Source organism: Drosophila arizonae, chromosome 2 (genome assembly GCF_054131065.1).
Source record: "Drosophila arizonae isolate 15081-1271.41 chromosome 2, UAZ_ARI_1.0, whole genome shotgun sequence".
Classification (NCBI taxonomy): Eukaryota; Metazoa; Arthropoda; class Insecta; order Diptera; family Drosophilidae; genus Drosophila; species Drosophila arizonae.
Window position 1 is genome coordinate 7,469,645 of NC_142922.1, and position 24,795 is coordinate 7,494,439.

The window sequence follows — 24,795 nt, forward strand, 5'->3', positions numbered from 1 at the left end:
GTGTGGCATGTGCGGAAATTGGTGCTCGTGTGTTTACGTTTGTTAAACACTCGCACTACACTCATATTCCGGTGTTTGCTAACGGTAATCAAAAACACGAAAAAATTCAAATAAATAAACAGCAATAACAAGCAGCAGTCAAAAAGAGACACCTAAGCTAAGGTCTGCTCGATCAACTGATACCCTACACCCGAGTATTTCAACCAACGTAAGCATTGCCACTGTTCTATTCATTCATCCTACTCTCTCAAGTGCTTCAGGTAAGTTATTCTATATGCCTAGCAAATGCAATGCTCAATGCCTGTTTCATTCATTCATTCATACATCAAGTCAATATGCTTGTGAAGCAACTTTTAATGATGACAGGGTATTGAACAACTTTTGTGCACATGTTCTCACACAAATTTGAGAATTATTAAATACTTCAAGTTTTATTTGCATTGCTTTCAATTCAGTTCTCAACAAGTTTTTTATATACTATATGAAAGAGTAAAATATTTGTATTTCCTAATAAACAACTAATTTTGTGGTATTCATTCTCGTGACATATGTTAATCTAGAAGCAAATATTGACGCAAAATATTAAAAAATAAATAAATAATAAAAAATTATATCAGTCGGTATTCTGAGTATCTACTCTGGGTACTTAATCAACTGCTGAAATATTGTATTAAATGAAATATTAATATATATATAGTAATATTCTATAAATAATTTAAATAAAATATTAAAAAGCCCTTGCTTAATATATTTATTTATTTTTTAATTTTAATTTTATTTTTTATTTTTATTAGCCTGTGTATTTGCATACGCAATTCAATAACTTAAGGCGTATAAATCACGTAAAAGCAATACGGTCAATTGCCACTGGTTGAATTTTATAAAATACGTTTACGACGATAAAGTTCATAATAAATGCATATTTCCATTCATTGATTGTTTTATGCTGCGGCTCAAAGAAACCCCATACACATATGTAACGCATACCATTTCGGTTTTATTTCATATTATTTAATTGTCTGCAGTTAAGCCGACAACGATAAATCAATGCCTGAACAATCGCTGGCAAATAATCAAGGATTTTTAAATTTATTTTTTACTTACTTTCGGGGACAATCAGAGATTTAGCTGCGCATAAAGTTGCAAAAAGATACGCCTTTGATGCCGCACATAATGATTGATGAATGCAATTAAAAGTGGGCAAGCAAAGGAGCAATAATGAACGACTGCAGGAGGCGTCTCTGACAATCAGACTTGAGCACTTTGTTAGGAAAAGTAATGAAAATTAACGATAAAATGCAGTACAAAGGCTGCTACGACTGCTGCAGCCCAAATTTAGTAAACGAGCCAACTGTTTAATACCCTATTCAATAGCAGGCTCTCAGCTATGCGAGCTAACTTCACAAAAGCGAATTCAATTTGGCTGCTTATTGTCATCTATTACCGACAACAAATGCGATAATCCTATTGTGGTTGTTGGCTCTCTTTAATTGGAATCTCCCCACACGCACTGCCACACGCACTGCCCCACCCACTCGCACACACACACACACGTATGCGAAAACTCTAGCTAACTGCGACAAACAAAAGCGGCTTTACTTTTCATGTTCTGCGGCGAGTGCGTTTTGAGGCGCCATTACTCACTGCTCGCAGAATGGCATAACTATGCTTGTGGAGCTGCCCACGGCATCCGATGGGATAAACTATCAGCTGGCATTTCGCATGCCACGAAAAGTTTCCAACCATTGTTTCAGTTGTCAAACAAGCGTTGTCAAAAAGTTTTCGCCTGCCTCGCCTGCCGCAAATTAGGTGCCGCAGCTTAAAGACCACACTTAAAGCCTGATTAGCTAATTGACCATTTCGAATTGGATTCCAAATAGGAATCTCTCATATCAACGAACGTATAGCCTCTAATCATTAATCTAATAGGAGAGTACGTGTAGCTTTAAAAAAATATATATTAATAATATAATAATAATAATAACAGCACACAGCTTCAGCTGGCTTACTTTCTGGGACAGTGTCGACCGCAGCTACAAGTCTGAATAATTCGCTTATTGCAATTAAAAGCAATTATGCTCGTTGTCCCAAAAACCACAAACTCATTAGCTTGGTGCACCAAAACCACAATGCAGCATTGCTTAACCACAGAAACAACAAATACCTGCACAGCAGCAACTAAGCTACCCCAACGACAAATACACACACACACACACACACAGACGTAAATGCAGGCACTCTCATATACTGTCACAGTAACTGTGTATGTGTGTGAACTGTATTTACATATTTGGGATTTGAACTGGGCAACCATTGAATTCTAAAGCTCTATCGTCTTTCAAATTGCAAAACTTGAGCCACTTTCATGCTAAGCAATTTTTTGGCCGCTTCCTTTTTGACATGTGTGTGAAGTGCTTTCTGCCCATTGTCCATTGTCCATTGCCCACTGCCCGCTGCCCATTGGCCATTGGCCCGCATCGGGTGGTTGAGGTGGGTAAAATGTTTGTTTAGAAGGTTTTATGCATATGTCGGACATGTGAGAAATTCCATTAGGAAGTTTTCTTTGTTTGCATAACATTTGCATCTCTAACAGAAAATAAAATTATTTATTTGTGGCCAAAATGGGTCGCTTTCACTCACAGCGCTCACAGATTCCACATCTAGAATTTTATTATTACTATTATTATTATTTTGTAATGGATTTGAGTGTTTGCAGAGCCACAGCACAGAATAAATCATTTGCATAAAATCGATTATGCCATCTAAACCGAATCAAATGAATACAAAAAAAAAAAATAAATAAATAAAATAAAATAAGAGAAACGTGAAGTAAAATAAATAGAAATATAGATCAAAGTTTACCTCGCATGAATTATGTAAGCATTCCTTCTATGATCGTCTAATGCATATGCGTATATATTTATATATGTATATGTATATGTTTATGTATATACTTGTGGCTCACTCAGCATTAAGTTCTTTGCAGAGCTTTACAGAGTTTTCATTTTAATTAATGCTTAAATATATTTTACAAAGGCTTTAATAATTTTTCACATTTTTAATGAATTTATTTTCCTTGATTTATTTAACTCAACTTATTTAGCTCAAGTTAAATCAATGGGCAAAGTTCTCAAGAAAAGTCTTTGTGACTCGCGCATATAATTAATATTTCCCATTTTTATATTTTTTGACTCTATTTAAAGAAGTTAACAATATATTCAACAAAACAATTCATGTTTCATACAAAGCTCTAAATTGAATCCAGAATGTAAGCAAATTAATTTTATTTGTAGATACGTGACTTACAATTTGAAGCGCATTCATCGACATGCCAAATATGATATATAATGATGGAATTTGTAAATATCAATATCAAATGAACGTCGATAATAATAATGCCCGAATAACTCCGAGTGCATTTGTGCCAGCTAAGCCTATTCCATGTGCACACACACACACACTCACACACACCCACCCACATCCGTATGTGTTTGGCTTTGGGCCACAGTTGGATTAATTATGTTTTATTGATTGACTGTCTCAGGGAAATGCAACTAACGAGAACTATCTACATATCAGTGCTCATATGGGCGAGGCTGTGCACATAAAGCCGAGTCAGTTATGTTAAGAACTGTGTGATTGTGTTATCATAGGTCAGCGTAATGTGGATTTGTGCAAGCGAATCGGGTTACCGAGCTGTGCGAGGTCGAAGTCGCCTGCTGAGCATCGTTTGTGGCAAAAATAGATGCGTAATTTGATTATGCACACAAACGTCAAAGTTATTTATATTTAATTTCTTAAGCAAGCAGAGTTAATTAATTACTAAACAGCTTTAAGCTGAGAGCCGCAGACAGACGAACGGACGGACAGCCGTACGGACTGCTCAGTCAGTCAGCAGTTGAGCGCTGGAGCGCTTTGAAATTACAATAACTTAAGAACTTTCGGTTCAGCTCACTTAAGAGCTCACTCAATGAACAAGGACTGCAGCAGCCGGACAGCAAGTAACGGCAGGAGCAGGTCCTGGCAAGACGCTAAACTTCAGAGCATTAATGGAAACTTAAGATGGCTGTAAATTTAACAACAGCAGCAGCAGCAACAGCAGCAGCAACAAGCATGTCAAATTTAAATGGCGATGCCAAAGGAGAATGCATGTCCCAGCACTGGAGATGGCTACAATGCCACAGCTCGTCTGCCAAATGCAAATGCAAAAGACAAATAAGGAGAGCGAGCAATAAGAGCAAGAACTAAAACAAAGGCAGGCATGCATTTGGTTTGCTTTGGATGCCAAGCAACGCTAAGCAAAGCGCAACAGTGGCGCAAGAAAGCGAAGCGAGTCGCGATTTGAGTGGGATTTCAATTTCAATTTCGCCTCTGTTGGCATTGCTAATGAAGCATCAGTTGAACCGCCGCGGCGGTTGCACAAAGCGTTGCCTCGCAAGTAAATGTCAAACAGCAAATGCGCTGCTCGCATTGAGAAACTTTTGGCGGCCACAACAAGCGGCAAGCGGCATCTACAAATGCCAGATACAAGATACAATATACCCAAGTCAGATGTGCCTGGGCTGTCTGCGGCTGCCACGAGATAGGAGGGATATGCAGCAGGCAAAAATGAAATTGCTTGCAATAAATATCAAATTAAATAGAAATTTGCAGCGCCACACAACTGCGAGCGGCGAGTGGAAAGTGGAGAGTGGCGAGAAAAAATGCAAATCTCTGCTAATTCTTATAAATTATTGAATAAGAAAAAGTCAAATGATTCATTTTTAAGCTCCACCCTTCATCACTAAAGCTCAGCTGGCAGCAGCAGCAGCAGCAACAGCAGAAAAAATGACCCTGGCCAGCAGCAGGAGCAGCAGCAGGAGCAGCAGCAAGAGCAGAAGCAACAGAGCCATAAAACCAAGAAAAAATCGTGGAAAAAAATAGAAAAGAGAGAACATTTCCGGCTAAGGAGAGACACGCAGTAGGCGAATGCGGTAAGAGAAAATGCAGCCAAGTGAAGCTGAGAGCTGTAAGCCGTGAAGTGTGTGTGTGTGTGCGTGAGAGCATGAACGTGTGCGTGGGAGTTAATGAAATTCTGGTGTAGTTTAAATATAAACAGCGAGTTAAATTATTTAGGCACATGGCCCAAGCCAAGCTAAATCGAGTCTGAATATATTTGCAACCAAAATTGTCTCTGCCAAATACCGATTTGCATGTCTAAAGATCGATGCGAACTGTAGATGTAAGGCATTATGGCCTAGGCTTACGTTTGTGTCAAACTGCAGTCGGCGTGCAGAGGCGTTCCGCTGTGCTCTCAAAGGCTGCAGTTTGCATAAAGTGAAAAGAAGACACAATTAAAGGGTCACACACACATAAAAAAAAAGAGAAAAAAAAAAAAAAATCCCCAGAGCTGCACAAACAGCCAGCGCCTGGCAATAGATGCGCATGCAGGACGAGGGAGCTTTGAATGCATGCACAAGGCAGTTTATTCATGATTTCACATATTTCGTCACGCCCCCCGCCCTTTGTCAGATGAATTCTCGATCTCTGGCGCTGGCCCCAGTTCTCTGGATGGTCGTCTTTGTTGTGCATTAGTCAACTGTTCGCCAGTTCGTTGCTTGCGCAAAAAATATTGCCTTAGAGTTTGTGCAAACGTGGCATGTGCACACACACATGTATGAGTGTGTGTGTGCGTGTGGGTGTGTGCACATGCATAGAGGCAATAGCGAATGCTTTCTACATGATTTCTCTGGCGCGTGTTTTTGTTGTGCCCTGCTGCTTTGCAGTAATATTTTGTGCTCCACTACACCCGCTCGCCCCCACGAGCCCCCACCAGCCCACGAGCCATCCATTCTCCTCTTTCCTTTGCGCTACTTTTGTGAAGTTGCGTTTTATGGTTTTAACATGTTTACTTTAATATTGTGAATTTGTCTTCCCGGCGTTACCGTGACATATGTAGCTGGCAAACAGAACTCAGGCCACTTACGATGCATTATATATACGCTACATATAAGACTGAAAAGCGAGACAACACTCATAGAGTCAAACTTTACATAACTGTATCAAGACATTTCAAATTTGTGGACTGAAGCGCTGCTATGATGTAGTTCATTTCGATTTGACAAGGCTGCTCTAGGCATAAATGCAACATTTATTTATTTTTTCGATTTAATTCCCTTCAATATCATATAATAATAGTCTTGAAAAGAAAATACAATTTTTCTATTAATTTATTTGACAATTTATATTTGATTTTTCTCGTAGCTCGCATATGATTCTACATAACATGTTGAATTTCTAATTGTTAAATTTGGAAAACTTGTTTATCGATTGCCTTGGGCCTAGACCATCTAATAAATTGATTGTGAATTGGCAAAGCAAACCAGAAAAAGATTCTCAGATCCGCAATAACACTTAGCCACATGCCAAGCATTGGCGGCATTCGCTTTACAGTTGAGGAAAAGGTCAATAGTCCTAGAGACTTGAGGGAGCTCACCTTTCGGCTGCTTGGCAGCGATATGTAATCAATGCTTTGAAAAGCCTTTTCAATTCGTGGCTCGGCTTTTGTTTTGCTGAAATCAAGTGCGGCAAATTGCGCAGCCAAATCCGTTGATGTGGCGGTGCGCAATAAGGCCCGCCCTAAGGTGGGCGTATCTGTGCCCTCGCCGATTGAGCCTCTGGGCAACTCCGTAAGGTTTTGCGTGGCTGCCTATCGCTGGAGGATATTTCACTAGTAGCCGAGTGGTAGCTGAGCTGAATACTTAAACAATAGAGCAGATCTCTGGGCATGGCATGTATTTAATTATAATACTAATAATGTAACTATTTAACGACGTGTTATACAAGTTCAAATGGCTGTTCACCTGCAGATAAGTCGTCATTGGAGCAAGAGGATGACGCAGATTGGTTGCCTCAACTTAGGATCAATCATGCATAGCTGGCAGCAGGCAAGGCAGATGATATATAATTAGTGCAGATGAGCTGCATGTCGATAATGAGAAGTTAATTAAACTCAATACTTATTCGATAAACCTATCAAAATCTCAGCGCTAAACAACTTAAAAGGAAGTCTTGTAGTTGAAGTTGAAAATTTATTGAGTTATATTTGTCTGCTCTACCTGGAAGTAAAATTCGTATAGTTTTAAACATATTGTTATTACAGTTAAAGTTAGTCAATTTATTTATTTTTAATGGTTAAGATAGATTGCAAGAAGTAATATAGAAATAACTAATAATAACTCAGACTTTTACAAAATTTGATTTTTGTAAAAGTATGAACCTAATTCTGTATAACTCTAAACATATTGCGAATTACTTATCTCTTATGAGTAAACTTTTGTGCATTGCCCGGACTCAAATGAGACATACACTCGCATATGCATATATACACGTACAGAGTGCAATTTTGCTTTCCATACAATTTGTAAGCTTTAAAGTTTCTTTCTGTTCTGGACTCCCATTTGATATTCATTGGCAGCCGGGCCAAGTGCTTTCCATTTGCGACTCCTTGACTCTGTCTGTAATTCACTTGAGCAATTAGTTTGCTTGATATTGAAATTTCCATGCAAGCTCGTAAATTTTCATGTCTTGTGAATTTATGCTTGTGAAGGTTTTATGCTGCAACTGATGTTTGTGTTCATAGACCAAATTGCAGCGGCACTTTAGAAATATTATGATGATTATTTGCCCTGTTTGCCATCGTTGTAAAACACTCATACGTGCTTGCTGCTCTTAAAGTGAATCATGGCAGTCGCAGTAGCTAAACCGAAGCTTATATGCTCTAGTAGAGAGCTGACCTTTATAACGGATTGAATACTGTAGCTCTAATGACTAGATTGTCAGAGAGAAGAGATTGTTAAAATGAACGACAATTTTGCTTAAATACACTTTTATATGAATCTTGACATTAAAGCAATCCTTTCTGATGAATTTTTATGGGTTCAGGTATCACAGCTAAGCTGGACTCATTCGGAATGTTAGGAAAAGTTACGTGCCACAGCTCTAACAGAACTTGCACTGCTAAAAGTCAAATGGACTAATAGCTAACTATGTGTGCAATAAGCTTCGGATGGGTTTGCTGCGTTTATCAAGCGATTGCCAACGACAGGCACTGTCAGAGCCAAATCGAACGCCCTGAGGCACTTTGGCATTCATATGCATATCGCTGGCAGCTCCACTCAACGTCAAGCAAGTGGCCAGGCAACTACGTGACAATGTCGAGCCCATGGAGTGTCGCGCAAACTTTGGCGCCTCGAACTTGTCGCACATGTGTTGCCTAGACAGCACACGGCAGCCACGATGTTTACTGTATGCTACATGCTACATGCTACATGGTATATGGCATGTGGCATGTGACACACGGCATGGGGCACTGTTGACTCCAGACTAGTCAGAGTCCTTATGCCACTGTATCTGCCAAAGCTCGTATAAATATTTAAACAATAATAAGTTGGCGGAAAAACGCAGAAAACTTCCACTGTTCCACTGTGGGCCTGCCTGTGCAGGGGGAGAAAATAGCGAAAACTTTTGTTATGTTTTCACCGTGAAAACGGCACGAACTGAATGTAGCTGGCTTGAGCTGTCGGGCGCACTGAACGTTCACTAATCGTGCCAAGGGTTGGAGCAGGTAACATTGTGTATACGCCGAGTATGACGCATATACAGTCTGTCTGCGAGATATCGCATTTCATGTTTTCAATTAGTGTTAATGTCAACGCAAACATTGAACTGGAAACGGTCTATGAGCCACGGCTGACCAAATAAAGTCGACGATATACTAGATATAAGTAGACCATATCAATCATGATTACAAACAAATTGTTTATTTGAGAAAACGAGATGATTCCTAAATTATGATCCTTCTTGAAGTCTGTCTAATTGAGTAGTTCCTCTCAGTTCCATGTAGCGCATGTGAATGACTTGCAGTATCGAGGAAGGTCCAAAGAAAGGGTTACAGTTATACAGCAGTGGCTGTGTAAATATTGTCATAGTCAACACCCCCAAACGAGGCGCGGCCCTGTAAGCCATTTGCATAAATGTCAATCATACGCCGCGTGTACCACAAATGTTGCTCCCAGCAGTGCCTATTTAGACAGCCAAAATACACGAACATATGCGAATGTACATTCTTTTTTTTTTGGTATTTTTAATCCACTCACACCCCGCCCTTGCGCCCCTCTTCGGCGAGCAAGTACAAGGAACACGGCACGGCATTGTGACTTGCGCTACTCGATTTGCGTTTTATTTCAAAATTGAATTTCTGCACTGATTATGTGTATGTATTTTTCTTTTCTCTTTCTTTTCTTTTATTTTTTTTTTTTTTCGATTCTCGGTACTCGTGTTGTGTTCTCTCTCACTCGTTTGCGCTTGCTCTTCCTGTCTCTTATTTGGTTGCTTGGGGTGCATAAATAAGGAGCACTCAATTATTCGTGTTGTGGCTGAAGCTATATTCGTAATCCTTTATCCTTGTACCTGCGACGTGCTGATTTGATTTGCTTTGCAATTTATTGTGGAAACATGCCACACTCGCTATCTCTCTCTCTCTCTCTCTTTAACGCTCTCTCCCTCTCTCTTCCTGTGCTCGTTCTTCCATATCATCTATATAATATATTCCGTCTGATAAATGCTTTATAAGTTTTATGTTTATGCTAATACTCAACAGAAATCAATTTTAGACCCGACGCGCGACTTAAAGCATTCGGATCGAATTTCAAAAAGCGTCTGTTGCGATACTTATTGCTGTACATGTAAGTCGAGTACGAAATACTCTCAAATTGTTCGCATTTGTTGTCTTTGGGTCGAACTTCATACCTTTGGCCCGCCAATAGCTGGCATGCACATATTTAGCCTGTAAAGAAATTTTTCATTCGCTGCGAAACGTCGCTGGCAATTCTCATTTGACTAAGAGCATTTAATTGTGACCCATTTCAGTTTTATTTGCGATTCGCCTTTGAGGCTCCCCGTTGTAGCATTTAATTTCAAATTTTTCAATAAAAAATGTTCACTCGAAACCTTTTACGGCTCCACTCATTGTTGCCCTTCGGCCCAACAGCCAGTTACAAATGTTCAGCTCATTAGGAATGAATGAAATGAAAAAAAGACGATATTTCTTTTTCAAAAGCAATATAATAAATAGAGATACATTTAAGTATGCGCTAAAGCTTTGCCTGGCTCTCGTGCATTGAATCAAAAAAAATTTTATTTTGTTTTTCTATTCTACGCAAATGCTGGATAATTGACTATATTTTAAAAAATTCTATTAAAGCAAAAAACAAGAAAAACTTTTCCGGAAATTAATACAAGTTTTTAATGGTTTGAGTGCCCTGAATTGCACTGCAAGTATAATTAAGACATACATGTATAAAACGTCACAAAGTTCGTCAAAAAAAAAAAAAAAAAAATTATAATAAATAAAATTTCAATAGGCTTTAAAAAAATGTAGCCAGGAATAAAAGAGCCGAGAAAATTCAATGAGAATAATAAAACCAGCGTCATTTTTATCACATCCATATTTAAATTTGATGGGAAAAGTGTCAACAACAGCCAGCATTCAGTTTCCAGAGTTAATCGAAAAGTGGACATGAGAATAGAATCGAATCGAATTTATATATATATATATATATATATATATATATATATATATAGCTATTTACTACACAAATATAGATTAATTAATATATATACACATGGGAATAAAAAGCTTGAGTGCCTTAGAGCACTTAGGGCTTGGTCTGTAATTGTTTAAAATATATTAGAAAATCTTATTTTAAGATGCAGTATTTTTTTAAGCCTGAATATAAATATTTTATATTACTTTTTTATATGTAATTAATATTTGTTTAGCCAATTTTTTAGGTATCTCTCTCTCTCTCTCTCTCTCTATTTCTCTCACCTTCTCTTTTCATATCACTCTATCTCTCTCACTCACCCTATCTCTTTCTAACTCTCTCCCACATCCCTATCTCTCTCCCTCTATCTCCTTCTCTCATTCCATCTCTCTCCCTCTGCCTGAACTTATGTGGGATATCTGTAATATATTGATCTTTTCGTATTAAAATATGCATATTTAATTTTCCCTCAAGCAATTGTTATATTCTTTTTTGTTCCATTATATTGGTCTGTTAGCGCGGCTGCAGCTGCAACTTTAACCAGTTCACCTGCTAGCCTAGTATCAGAAAAGGTGAAATGTGCATCGCGTGCTGCTCTTCGGTAGCTGCACTTAATTAGCATCGTTGCCAACGGGATATGTTGGTCAGCCAATTGACTCTCTGACAGGCAATCAACCCATTTCAGTGACAATTGCACTTTGGCTTATTATGCAACCTGAAAATGCAATATTGTAATGTACACATACGATATGCATTGTATATATGTATGTACATGCATATATGCTCTACCATGGTCAATTGTCCAAGTTAAGAACCAACAATATATATGTGCATATGCACACATATATTTATATATATAAATTTACACGTATGTAAATACCAAAGAGCACCACAGGCTGAACTCTTATGAAATTAAAAAAGTGAGCCTTTTGTCCGTTCAAACGGTTATATAAAAGTTGTTAACGATTCTGATTTCTGAACGCATTCCATGATTTTTAATTAATTATCCGCGCGAAAATCATTTAAGATTCCAGCCTTAAATAACTCGCATTTAATATTTTAAAAATCTGTATCAGTTTTACGTCAAGTTTTCATATGCTTCATATTGCTGACAAACTCATAATTATAATTTAATTTATAATTAAGTGGGGCTTATTTTTTTGGCATAATATTTATCAACGAAAATACTTAAAAATTCGTACATTTTATTTAAATTTTTTAAGCAACTCTTTTTATTATCTTTTGTGAAAAATCTTAGAGCTCTCAACATCTAACTTAATTTTATACAAAAGCGAAACGTGTAAATTAATTGTTAATATTTTATTTTAATAGTTTATTAATTAGTTTATATTTTAGAAATATATTCAATGTAACCATTTTTCTTTTTATAAATCTATACCATTAAAACTCTTCTTTTAAATAAATTCCCAAATCGAAATGTGCAAAGTCCATTCAAAGCGTAAGCTTGTTAAAGTTCACAATATTTTTTGCTAAGCTTGATTAATAATTTATTTTATTTCATACTCAATTTAACTTTGTGAAAAGTAACCAGATAAGGTAAGCTAGACAAGATATATATATATATACATATATACTTATATATATATTCAAGATGCTTTATATATGTATACTTATATATATATATATTCAAGATGCTCCAATCAAAGTTTCCATTCATGAATTGTGTGCAAAGTGGGAAATGCTGTGGACAGAAATTGACTGCGATCCCATTGAATGAATGACCACTGTGTGGGATGGCCAGTCCATTGGTTAACCTAAATGGCAGCAAATTAGAACTGAAGTGTTTGGCGCTTGTTCTAATTCTTCGCCTCGCTGCCCGTTGAAAAATCGAAGTCGCTTTCGCTGCCGACGCCAGACGCGCTGGCCGCTGCTCCCGCGGGTGCTGTGGCGCTTGGGCTGGGGCCGGGGCCGGGGCCGGGGCTGCCAGTAAGTCCGGGTGGCTCCTGGACTGGTTTCGCGCTTGAGCTATCATCCGTTTCGCTGCTGTCAACGAAATTAACGCGCTTCTTCTTCTTCTGCTGCTGCTGCTGCTGCTGATGCGCATCATTAGGCATCGCTTGTTTGTCTGTCGACGCAAGTATCGATGTGGGTTTCGCGGGCTTGGCGGTGCTGCCGGCCACCGCTGGTGAGTGAATGGCCTCGGGCTTTGCATCAGCCCCGTCTGATGGCGGGGCTTGCTCCACTTCCTGTGGTGCGACCAGCTCCGCTGCTGTGCCATTGCTATTGTCAGACATCGGATAGGCGCCTTGCTCTTGTTCCTGATGCTCTTCCTGTTGTTGTTGCTGCTGCTGTTGCTGTTGCTGTTGCTGTTCGCCATAGTAATCATAATTTGCCGCTGCAGCATCATAGTCCTGGCCCGCGTAGCTGCCATCCGGGGCATACTGAGCTGCATTGGGATCGGCTATGTACTGGCCAGTGGCCTCATCGTATATGTAGCCCGGGTACTGGGCATTGGGATCATAGCCAGCTGCATATTGCGCGGCATCGTAGTTGCTGTAATCCATGCCGGAGTACTCTTGCTGCGCTGTGGCTGCAGCCGCCTCTGCCTCGGCCTCGGCTGATGCGTTTGCTGCATCCGCTGCATATTGCTGATAGTCTGTGGGATTTCCGATTTCACTGTACAGTGGCTCGGCCGCAGCGCCTGCCGGCTGCTGCAACTGTTGCAGCTGCTGCTGCGGAGTCGACTCAATGCTGGCGTAACTGGGCTCACCCGGATCCACATAGCTATTGGCATCATACTGCCCGTAGGCTGTTTGGTCTGCTCGCTGCTGCTGCTGCTGCTGCTGCTCTGACAACTGTTGTGTATCCATGGCACTCACCTGCTCATTCCCATGCTGCTGCTGCTGCTGCTGCGGATGTTGTTCCTGTTGATGTGGCTGTGGCATCGATGCGTTGCTTACCAAATTCTCCACTAATCCCGGTGTCGATGCAGTTGTTGCTGTTGTTGTTGCTGCCGCCGCCGCTGCCGTTGCCGCTGCTGCTGCTGCTCTGGCTGATATCGCAGTGGTTGTTGCCGTCAAACGTTCACCGTAAATGGCATTTTCAATATTCTCAATCGACACTCCGGGCTTAGCGAATGGCTCATTGGGTGCCGGTGGCGACAATTGATTACCTCGTGCTAGCTGCTCATCAACCGCAGCCGCTGCCTTCTCCAAAGCAGCACGGCTGGCTTTGACTTCGTCAAGCAAATCGCTGCTGATGCCGCCAACGAGGCCGCCAATGGCGCCATCGCCTCCAACTGTTTTCATTTTGCCAGCACGCACGCTTAGATCCGCTCTGTCTTCGTACTGGTCCTTTGGCCGTGTCATTGTTGCCATTGGAGCTGCCGTTGGTTGCCAGGGCTCATCGATTTTCATCTCACCAAAGTAAGCATCGAAATCGCGTTGCTGTTGTTGTTGCTGGTGTTGCTGGTGTTGCTGGTGTTGCTGTGGTTGCTGTTGTTGCCCGCTCGCCTCATTATAGCCAACGACACTTGGCGATTTTTCAAGCTCGCCTTTAGTCACGCGTGAATTTGGCCAAGCATCCAGCTCCTGCTGCTGCTCCAGCTCTTGCCGACTGCCCCTACGCAACTGCGCCGACACTTGCGGTCGACCGCCAGCGTCATCGACGCCAGCGACAGCGACAGCTGCAGCTGGCAGCTCAGTCTGCGCTGCCGTCATTGGCAATTTATCAAATGTCAACGAGGATGTTGCCAGCGTCGAGGATGTGCTGCTCAGCTCCCGTGCGCTCATATCTTTCACTGAGCATGGAGTTGATATCGTCGTCGTCGTTGTCGTTGTCGATGTCGTTGTTGTTGTCGTCATGGCTGCTGTTTTTGCTGGCGCTGCTCTGTCAACGCCGCCACCTCGAGATTCATCGACTGCTAGGGCGGCCGCATCAAAGTGCGTCATTCGCTCCGGTAAATCGGCATTTTCATTGTCCAGGGCACGCAATGTGGCGCGCAGGTCGAACAGATTGGATGTGGCAAGCGGCTGTCCCACGCCCACCACGCCATAGCCAGCCCCTGCGCCGCCATACAAGTCCGGGTAGGGCATATAAACGGCGGGCTGTGGTGTCACCTGCGAAGTTAATAACATGCCAGCTTGAGTGTGCGTCGACGTCGGCGCCGACGCCTGCGTCGCAAAGGCCCATTGCTGTGGCCCTGCAGTCGTCAGGGGATACATCAGTGGCTGGCTCTGATTTGCAATGGGAGCTGCTGCAGCATTAGCCGCTGCTGTCCCAACAGCTGGACTCGACACGGCCGTCGCCTGGCGCTGGGGCTGTATGAGCACAGGAATCGTCATCGCGCCGCCTCCTGGAGCGGCTGTCTGTTGTATGCAGCGTAGTGTTTGGCTTTGAACCAATTTGGCAAAGTACATTTGGTACTGCAGCTGCATGTGGACAGGCAGATGCACATGGAATTAGGATGCGGCGGAGAGTGACTTTCGAATTGCACCTGTGACTCACCTTCATCATTTTAAGTCTCTCGCTGCGCTGCGACATGACAGCCGTCTGCTCGTCGATGCGCTCCAGCATCTGCACCAGCTTTTTGTTTCGTTCGTTGCGTAGCGTCTGCTCCTCCAGGAACTCCTGGTATTTCTGGCGTGTCTTCTGGCGTATGCCTTTCTCGCTGGAGCACATGAGAATGAACGACGTTATAAATGAGTTCTTGGACTCGTTGGCACAGCAAAAACAAATTTTACTCACATTTCACTGCGCTTTTGCAGAACCTTTTCTAGTTTATGCTCCAGCTGCTGGCGATTGTCCTCGCTGTGGCACCGGGCAAAAATGCGGAAATTAGTCATACATAAGAAGCAAAAAATATATTATAAATAACAATTTTTTGTATAACCACAATATTGATTCCCAACTTTTAAGTTTTGCCTCACTTACTTAACTCAAAGTTCATCAAATAATTAGAAATTAATGTAAGCTACAAGCAAAGTTGCTAAACTAAAAGCAAAGTTAAGTATTCTCCTCTTCTTGCTCTGCCTGCAAAACTTATTGAATAATGTTTTTCTGCGCTTGCTTAAAGAGAGCTCGCCTAAATCATATTTACTTCATGTTGCACTTATATCTAATTATAAAATGTGCTCCACAAACCTGCGACGCAGCTTCTCCTGCAGCAGCTCCACTTGCAGCTTGTAGTTCTCCAGCTCCGCCTGCGGATACATCTCGCTGCTGCACTGGGTCTAGTCACGCTCGCACTCACCGTCCGACTGTCGATGGCAGCCGGTGCTCTGCTATGTTGACACAGTTAGCGTGGCACCGCGGGCCCAGCACCAAATACAATAAATGCGGCATTGAGAGTTATTTTTAAAGCAACTTTATTCGAATGGGCGCATAAAAGGTGCAAGCGTATGTGTGCCTGTGTGTGTGTGTGTGTGTGCGCTTGGCATTTGTTTATTGAGTGCGGTTGTCATGGCTACCTCATTTCTTGGTTCAGTTCTGTTCACTTTTTATACACTTTTGGTGGTTGCTTGGCATTGGCCCGGGCTACAAGCGACAGGAGGCAGGAGACAGGAGACAGGAGACAGGCGACAGTCGACACTGCGGAGTGACCTGCCCTTATTGATTTTACTTTGGCCCCTTTTGGCTATGGCCACACAATGTGGCGGGCATTGAGAGCGGCCGGCTAACTTTCAATTTTGCCCATGTTCACATCTGGGGTGCGCATTAATTGCACGGCCAGCAAGTGGGTCAGTTTTTTAGGCACCTGTCTGGCTGCGCGAGCTCCACTCGAACGGCGAGAATCGTTGGGGCTGGCCAGAGCATTTGTCATGGCATTGCACGAGATCTGCCTGGGCGGGCGACCGCAGACTCCGCACTAAACTTTACCGATCCCTGTCCACACTTTAGGGTGGCTGACAAAAAACACATGTTGTTCTCACTCTCACTCTCACACTCACACTCTCACTCACATTTCTGGCGAGGCAACCAAGCGTGCGGCACCTGAATGTGAATTAATGGTAGCGTCTATCACTCGTTGGCCGCAGACAACGGCGCTCTGACATATTCACAGAGTCACCATCATGACCAGAGCCGCGACATCGCCAGTCGGTGCAGCAGAGAGGCCCGACTCCTTCTCCGGCTCCTGCTCCTGCTGCTGCTGCTACTGAGGTTGGCTTGGCTTTCGCTTGGCATCTGCCGTTGTCGTCACGGTGTCGTGGTTGCGGCTCGCAACATACAATTTTCGGTTATTTACACTGGCCAACATAAATGCGACAAGTAATGCGCGCATAAACAGAGTATGCAGCATGCAGTGTGTGCGTGTGTGTGTGTGTGTGTGTGTGTGTGTGTGTGTGTGTGTGTGTGTGTGTGTGTGTGTGTGTGTGTGTGTGTGTGTGTGTGTGTGTGTGTGTGTGTGTGTGTGTGTGTGTGTGTGTGTGCGGGCTTGCATTGTGGATGGATAGCTTTTAGAGATGGTTCAGTGTATATTTAGTAGAAACTATAAGTAGCTAGCTAAAATATTAAATACAATATACGAAATAAAATAAAATAATAAAAATAAAATTAATGAAGCATTTATGTAAATATTTATTTTCATCAAAAGTCAAATATAAACCTATTTGATCTGTTCTACAGCTCATAGATTTTAATCTAATTAGATCCTAAAATCTAAATCAGATCCTCATTAGTCCATTTTAATCCATTTCATAATACTAAAATTAGTAGACACAAAAAAAAAATTAATAAATAAATAAATAAAATAAAATAAACTATATATTTTAGAATTAATCTATAGTTTACTGTGGAGGAACAGATTGGGAGACACACTAGCCGATATAGTGACAGACTGGCTAGACACCGGAGCAGACTAGCGAGAAGATTGCTTGAAGAAGATACTTGTAAATATATATTTGTAAGTCCTCCTGAATACATCAGAAGGTTAGGTGTTATATAAAAATTCTAATTGTGTTGTTAAGGTACTAAACTTGCATTGTACAGATTCAGCGCTTAAAATATATATACAAACAAAAAAAAAAAAAAAGTAATATCTATAAACCAAAAAATAAAAAAAAAATAGTTATTAGCCTATGATAAGATATAAAAACATGTATATAGATTTGATATTAGAAATATTTGAAAAATAAAAGAAAAAAATAATAATAATTAAATATAAATAAAACTTTATTGTGGTATATTAATTTTTATAATATTTATAAATTAATTTTTCTTTCATAAAATATTGCAAAGCTACTTAAACGCCTTTTTCTTTTCAATTTATATGCCCCTCGTTACCTCGTAACCACATGTCTTATGTAAATATTTAAATAGCATATGACAAAGACAGACATAAGTCAAAAAAAAAAAAAAAAAAAAAAAAAAAAAAAAAAAAAACAGAATTCAAAGCTGAAATTCCGATTATTGTTTGTAGTGTGGTCAGAGTGTTCACCTTTGCCACCACCGTATGAATTCCTATCACCTGTAAAGTCCTCGACTGAGGAATTTGCTTTCATGTTTATGTTGGAGCTTATTGCGAAATGAATTTAAAACAATTGAATTGCCAAATAAAGTTGTTGCCAAGTAACAAAAGTACCAGCCACGCCCATACCACTCCACAAAGCTGATAAAAATATGAATGAATGAATGAATGAAAGCCAAATATTTGCTAGAAAATTCCATTGACATGCAATCATCAGCTCAGAGACTGAGACTGGGCCTGCGGTTGATTGATTTTTAGCAGACACTTCTAACGAAATGTATATTTATTATTAGCATTGATCTGCAGCTCGCGATAAAATGCATTGACTAAGTATTGAACAAACTGAAGCTGGCTTCAATGGCTATGCATTTCTCCAGCAAAGTATAAAAGGAACGGAATTTGCTGGGGAACTTTCTTGGCGAATCGAAAAGAAAATTGAATATTTGGCCAGAGCGAATTTATGTGTATGGCTTTATGCTGCAAATGCCACATTTTGTGAGACTATGCTGCTTGCAGGAGTCTCTCTCTCTCTCTCTCTCTCTCTCTCACACACACACTCTTTCTCTCTATGCGTGCGTGTGTGTGTGTGTGCGCTGCCTGCTTATCAGTCGCTGCACAGCATACTTTTTGGCGCATTTAATTTCAGAAGAAGTGGCGACCTCGACGCCTTTTCCCGATTTGCAGTCAATGAAGCAGAAAACTGAAAACTTTTTCTTTGCACTCTATTAAAAATAATGGCCGCTGACAACGAAGCCACTCGCCCATCGCCAAGCGCCAAGCGCCAAAGACGCCACATGCAGTTCCCATGTGTCGGAATGCCGCGGCGGCTCTGCTCTGTGCCAGCCTCGCAGTGGCTCGCAGTGGTTCACAGTGTGTGCACGAGACAGCAGCTGCCATAATATTAATATATATGTATGTATGTATGTGTGTGTACTTCTGGTAATTTCTCATAGCGCTCCATTCATAGAGCCTGCGCTGCCAATGACCACTCGCGAGTGCCTTTCAAAGGGCCGCTGCTTGAACTGTGGGGCAAAAGTTCAACCACTAGAAATTGATTGAATTTTCTCTTTTTATAAAGTTAGACATTGTGAATAATTTAAGTGCAGACATAGCTGAAATAAATACAGAAAAATTTAATGTATATATTTATTATTTATATTATTAATTTATTTATAATAAAAATATCAATTTGCTTAAATTTCAGTGGTAAAGCTAAGTTGCAGGGTATCAAATAGTCGCATATGCTTAAAGCTCTCCGGACTGTGCTTGCTGTTTGCCCTTTCGCTGTTGACATGGTGGAAAAAGCTTCAGAGCAAAATCGCGCAGCTGTGCACAGGTTTTGCGGTTAACGCGATAATTTAATTGTAATGCGGGTCTGCCACCTTGTGTGCCAATAACTTAAGTTGCAATCGGCGCAGGGCTTATTGGGCAGCAGGCGGTGGATGGGAGCAGGGCATGTGGATTGTGCAAAGACGCACAGGCTAGTTGGCTGGCTGAAGAAGTGAATGAACCCAAGAGGAACCGCCGCAATGGCTGGCAATGGAGCAGCAGGGCAGCAGAGCTCGGGAGACAAAGATAAATTCCGAGACTGCTCATGCTCATGCTCATGCTTCTGCTGCTGCTGCTGTCCCATAAAGGCGCCAGCACGAGTTTGGCATTTTTGCACGTAAACGAACGGGCAACGGCGGACGACGACGGCAAATGCGTAGCATACCCATTGGCGCTTGGCCAAGCAGAAGAGGACCGAGACAGTTGCATTACTTTCAGCCAAACAACAGTTGCCTTGGCAACCTCAAACATGCGATATCGATAAAGTAGCCTGGCAGCTAAGCAGCCAAGCAGCCTCACCTCGCACATGACCCGCTGCAGCCAGTCACAATGGAGGCCTTCGATGAGGAGCAGCAGGCTGAGTGGAAGCGCTTGATGCTGGCTGTCACCTATAAGGAGACCATTGATAAGCTGGTGCTGCAGCAGCGCTCGCAGCGCCTGAATATGCAAAAGCCGCCGGCCCGGCTGCCCGCCTCCTTGCGCAGGCTGCGCAGCTCCTCCATTGGCCAGCAGGCGTTGCCTCAGCGCCTGCTGCTCACGGGCAAGAAGCTGCCGCGGCTGGAGTCCTTGCTGGGCGACACAGATCTGGATGACGTCCAGGTGGATGAGCGTGTGCTGGATGCCCTCAAATATGAACGAGATTTGGACGCACTGCGCGCTTTTGTTATGGCCGCCAACGAGCAGCTGTTCATGACCCAGGAGGAGCTGGAGAGCGAAAAGCCCAGTCGCCTAGAGCTGGCGATTAGTGACCTGAGCGGCAACAACAGCGAAGAGTCCGTGGCAATGAAGGAGCTGCAGCGCTCCAAGGACGAGCAAATTCAGCTCAAGGCTGAACTGGAGCAGCTGGAAATCGACGGGGCGGCCAAGCTGAAGGAGATGGAGGAACGCATCGCCGATGCCAAGTACAATCTGAAGTGCGTCTCGCGGGTCAACGACTTGGAGTTCAGCCTGGTCGAGCGCTGGGAGGCGGCGCGCGTGACTCAGGCCCAGATCTGGGGCGAGAATGCCGAGCGAGCCTACCTGCGAGACATACTCGACTACAAGCAGCGTCTGGCACGCGAGGAGCGCGTCGGCCAGGAGCTGAACGCCTTCCGCGGTCGCGAGCTGGCCGACCTGAGGGAGCGCATTGAGCATTGGCAGCAGCGCTATGCCACTGAGATGCGACGCGTTGAGCGCGAGACGGAGGCCTGGCAGCTCCGCATCCTCGAGCAGAACAAGTTGCTGGCGCATCATCGCGAGCTGAACGCCCAGCACAGACAGTTCGTTGCTGAGTATACAGCCAGGAAGGAGGAGGAGCAGCGGCTGCACGATCTGGAGGTGCATCGCATTGAGTGCGCTGTCAGGCTGCAGGCCTGGTGGCGTGGCACCATGGTGCGACGCGGCCTGGGTCCCTTCAAGAAGAAGCCGAAGCGCGGCAAGCGATCCAAGCCCAAGAAGTAGACAAATTAAATGCAAGCCAATGGCAGTTGAGCCCGCCTTTGCCTTATGGAAATTCACTCGAGCCTTAAAACCAATTAAAAAGTTGGCTCGCTGCAGTTAACACGTTAGCGGTCAACGGCTGGCGTCAGCCTTAATGGCTTGCCGGCATTGTCAACAGCCTTGGCCATTGTTTACGCGCCGCTAATGGGCCAGCAGTCATCACAGTGCTCTGCTGCTGCCACTGACAGCAGAAGGCAGCAGCGGCAGCAGAGGCTTCAGAGGCTGCTGCAGCAGCTAAAGTTGAAGTTGGTATTAAAGCTTTTTTATTTTTTTTTTTGATTTTCTGCTCTTATTATTTGAATTTTTTCTCTTTTTTTTCTGCTCATATACATAGCTGGGATGCATGGCGCCAGCCAAGTGGTTTCCAGTAGCAACAATGGCCTGCTTGGCAGTCAGTTATTGTCGTTGCTTTTGGTTTCATTGTTTGAGCGCTGTTGGTGCAAGGCGATAAACAGCGACAATTTGCCCGCTGAATGGGTGCAACTTTCTCTCTGTCAGGCTCAGCAGAAGCGCAAGCGCAAGCACAACTCGCCAGTGTATGCCTGTGTGTGTGTGTGTGTGTGTGCATTGTAATTTAAAATATAATTAATGGCCGTTGCCTTAATTTATTGAATTTGCATGGGCGCCGAGCACGTTGCCATTCCCTGTTTCACTCTGACCGTGCGCCTTTCGCCCGCCCACCACACGGCCAGCCTGGCCGACTGCTAGCCTGGCTGTTATTGTTTGGCTTAATGCTCACTTTTGTTTTATACCCTGGCACTCGCAACAACAATAACTACCCAATAATGACTGCCGCAAGTCCATTTTGTTGCAAGGCCTTTTGTCTATTTGCTGACGGCTGAATTAATGGAAGATGGCGTGAGAAGAATACAAAAATAAATATAAAAAAAATAAATAAAAAAATGTGAAAGGCACAGTAACCATTTTCATGCACACATCCATATGAAATAGCACGAAAATATTGCTGAAAAGAAAATGTGAACGAAGGCGTATATTGTTAATATGTATATTCCATATAGAACTAATTGGGACTAGCTTAAAGTGCTATGCATAGCTCTATATTAAATCTGAGTTATTTGAATATGATTAGTTTTTGTATGGTAATGAAAGCCATTGCAATTATAGAGTAAAATAAATATGAATGTAAATAAAAAAAATGTAAATTTTAAAATAAAAATCGTAATTAGTTTATATGAATATTCTTTGATAAGTCGACTATATTCATTTCTATTTATATACAAGTATTCAGCATATAAATATGAAAATATAATTTTTATAAAAATAAAATTAGCATGAATTAAATTTTACAGCTAAAAATTGCGACCAATTTTATTTCCAGTAAATCAAAAATAATATAAGCATATTGAACTTTTTACATAAGCTGACATTGACTCAGGGCAAAGCTTTGGCACATATGTACATATATGTAAATTTAAATGATATACAGATTTTTTTTAATTTTGAAAAGAAAATGTAAAATTAGTTTAAAGAGCATTTATAATAAACTAGAAGAATTAATCTGAAAGATGCATTAATGTCATATTGACTCAGGACAAATTTAAATGAATGCATTAATATAAAAATATTTTTTTAAAATTTTTAAATTAGTTTAAAAGGCATTTATAATAAACTTCGATAAATTAAACTGAAAGAAACATTAAATATAAACAGGGCATATTTTAGAACAATCACTCTAGGAACCACATGAAGATTTTTACTCTATTCTCTATTCAGGAGTCGACATTTTGACTGTTTACGCAGATCAAGATATAAGCTACTTCTTAGGCAACTAACTATTCTGTTTTAAAATATCTTTTATATGCCTGTACATAAATGCTTAGCTTCTTGCAAGGCCAGCTTAAGCCTGTCGCTCACCCTTTAATCCGGGGATTAAATTCATAACTAGTTTGATGTGTAGCCCCTCGCACTTGTGCGCCCAAGTCGCCCAGTTACAGCCAAGGACAACTAGTTGGCTAAGGGCTTGCTCTGGAGCTCAGCGCTGACTGTCGTATGCATTAGTTAAAACATACTAAAACGAACGTTTGCCGAAATCCTTTAAAAATGGCGGGCCCCACGAGAAAAGGGCCCCAAATAGGGCCCACGAAAATTTACATTCAAATTAGGGTTAATGAGCAGTGAAATTGTTATTTAACTTCACTTGGCCGTTAGCCGCTTTAAAGGGAGCAGCACTTGGCCAGGTCTTGTTTTAAATAACCACGCAGTTTGCGACACGTTTTAGATATTTTCTAGTGCCAGGCAAAACGAAAAGGAAAAACGGAAAAATGGAAGATTACCAGAGGCAGGCAAAGAGAGTGAGAGAGAGAGGGAGAGAGACTGAGAGAGCAGCAACATGCTGCTTGCTGGATATTCGGGCACATAAATTAATTGAATATTGTGAATGCGCCACGTGCTCAGACATTAATTTCTTACGCATTTTATTTGACGTCGAGTAATATTTAAAATTTAATCAAGCACTTTAATTTGATTAACTACACACGTCTTTCAATATAAATTTATGGCCGCTCGACGCATAATCAGAGACCAGATCCGCTGCACTGACCAACCGTAAAAAAGGGTTGCCCACCTCGCCAGCTCAGCTCACACAATTTTTTAGTCTCGTCACAGCTTTCAACACTCCAGCGCCGTCATTTAAAATGCGTGCGTGACGCGATGCTCGACGGCTGGGAGAGGAAAGGGGTGCCGATGCTTTGGCATCTAATAGCAACACGTACGCCTGATAAAATATTTTATTGGCTTTATATTATTTTAGCATTTAAAATTAGAGCCGCCGACCTGCTGCTCTGAGTCGAGACTTGAAAAATTGACAACTGAGAAATATATAGAGATATATGTATATGTATATATGAGAATTTAATGAGCTTTTTGTGACAAACACACCCAGTCACACACTACGTTCTGCAAGAGTACTTAAATAGTTTGCATTTAAATTCCATTTTATTTTATATTCATTTAAAAAATACAGTCAACTAATAATATATTTATAAAAATAGTACTTACACAAAAATACTTATAATATTGAAAAAAAAAAAATAAAAAAAATTTAAATATTAAAAAAGTTCAACTTACTATATGTATTTAAAAAAAAAAATAAATAAATATATGTATGTAGAATATATGAATATAAATATATGTATATAGACTTTAATTATATTATCAGTTCGCTATAAAACAATTACGTATTTATGGAACATGAATTAATTTAATAACTTTTCAAATTTTTATTTGTATTTTAACTACTGTTTGCAATATAAAAAAAAAAAAAAAAATAAAATAAAATAATGTCCCATAAAAATGCAATGTCTCAATAAAAAATATTACAAATTTTTTTTAGAGCAGCGAGAAATCATCTATCAGTAAATTTTAATTTTAAAACTAGTGTGAAATCGAAGTTTGGCATACAAATTAAATATTAAACGTAAATAGAATTTCCAAAAAAGAATTTCACATATTCTTAAAATAAAATTGGTTGAAATTCGGATCTTATGAATTTGAATAAATAAATATTAAATCAATATTCATATACACAATAATTCCAGATCCAGATTTAGTATTCGACGGGACTGGCAAACTTTTAGAGTATTTCTTGACGGCCGCTGGTCGAAATCCATATTTTATGTAATTGGTGCGGAACTTTAACGCTCTTGGCGTGTGCTGCAATTCGGAGTCCATAAATCATATTCAAATATACGACCCGAAAGTGAGGAGCTAAACACAAACACCGGAGTCATTTTTATT

The 24,795-nt window shown here is 41.2% G+C and overlaps 2 protein-coding genes across 2 annotated transcripts; one reads left to right on the forward strand and one right to left on the reverse strand.

Annotated features, from left to right (window-relative positions):
* Positions 1–11,854: 11,854 nt before the first annotated feature.
* Positions 11,855–15,887, reverse strand: LOC108609294 (uncharacterized). The gene is made up of 4 exons (XM_018001052.2): positions 15,690–15,887; positions 15,294–15,356; positions 15,054–15,216; positions 11,855–14,977 (listed from the first exon to the last, which is right to left on the reverse strand). The coding sequence occupies exons 1-4, from the start codon at positions 15,758–15,760 to the stop codon at positions 12,404–12,406; spliced, it is 2,871 nt and encodes a 956-aa protein (XP_017856541.1). The 5' UTR covers positions 15,761–15,887; the 3' UTR covers positions 11,855–12,403.
* Positions 15,888–19,890: 4,003 nt separating this feature from the next.
* On the forward strand, positions 19,891–22,160 carry LOC108616145 (dynein regulatory complex protein 9). Its single transcript, XM_018011169.2, has one exon. It carries the CDS (start codon positions 19,891–19,893, stop codon positions 20,998–21,000), a length of 1,110 nt encoding a protein of 369 aa, XP_017866658.1. The 3' UTR covers positions 21,001–22,160.
* The last annotated feature ends 2,635 nt before the right edge of the window (positions 22,161–24,795 follow it).

Excerpts from the sequence above, each read along its gene's own strand:
- LOC108609294 (XM_018001052.2), bottom strand. The coding sequence starts at position 15,760 with ATGTATCCGCAGGCGGAGCTGGAGAACTACAAGCTGCAAGTGGAGCTG. Across the intron at positions 15,357-15,689 it reads CAGGAGAAGCTGCGTCGCAG|CGAGGACAATCGCCAGCAGC; the intron begins GTTTGTGGAGCA and ends CCGGTGCCACAG. Across the intron at positions 15,217-15,293 it reads CTGCAAAAGCGCAGTGAAAT|CGAGAAAGGCATACGCCAGA; the intron begins GTGAGTAAAATT and ends CATGTGCTCCAG.
- LOC108616145 (XM_018011169.2), top strand. The coding sequence starts at position 19,891 with ATGGAGGCCTTCGATGAGGAGCAGCAGGCTGAGTGGAAGCGCTTGATG.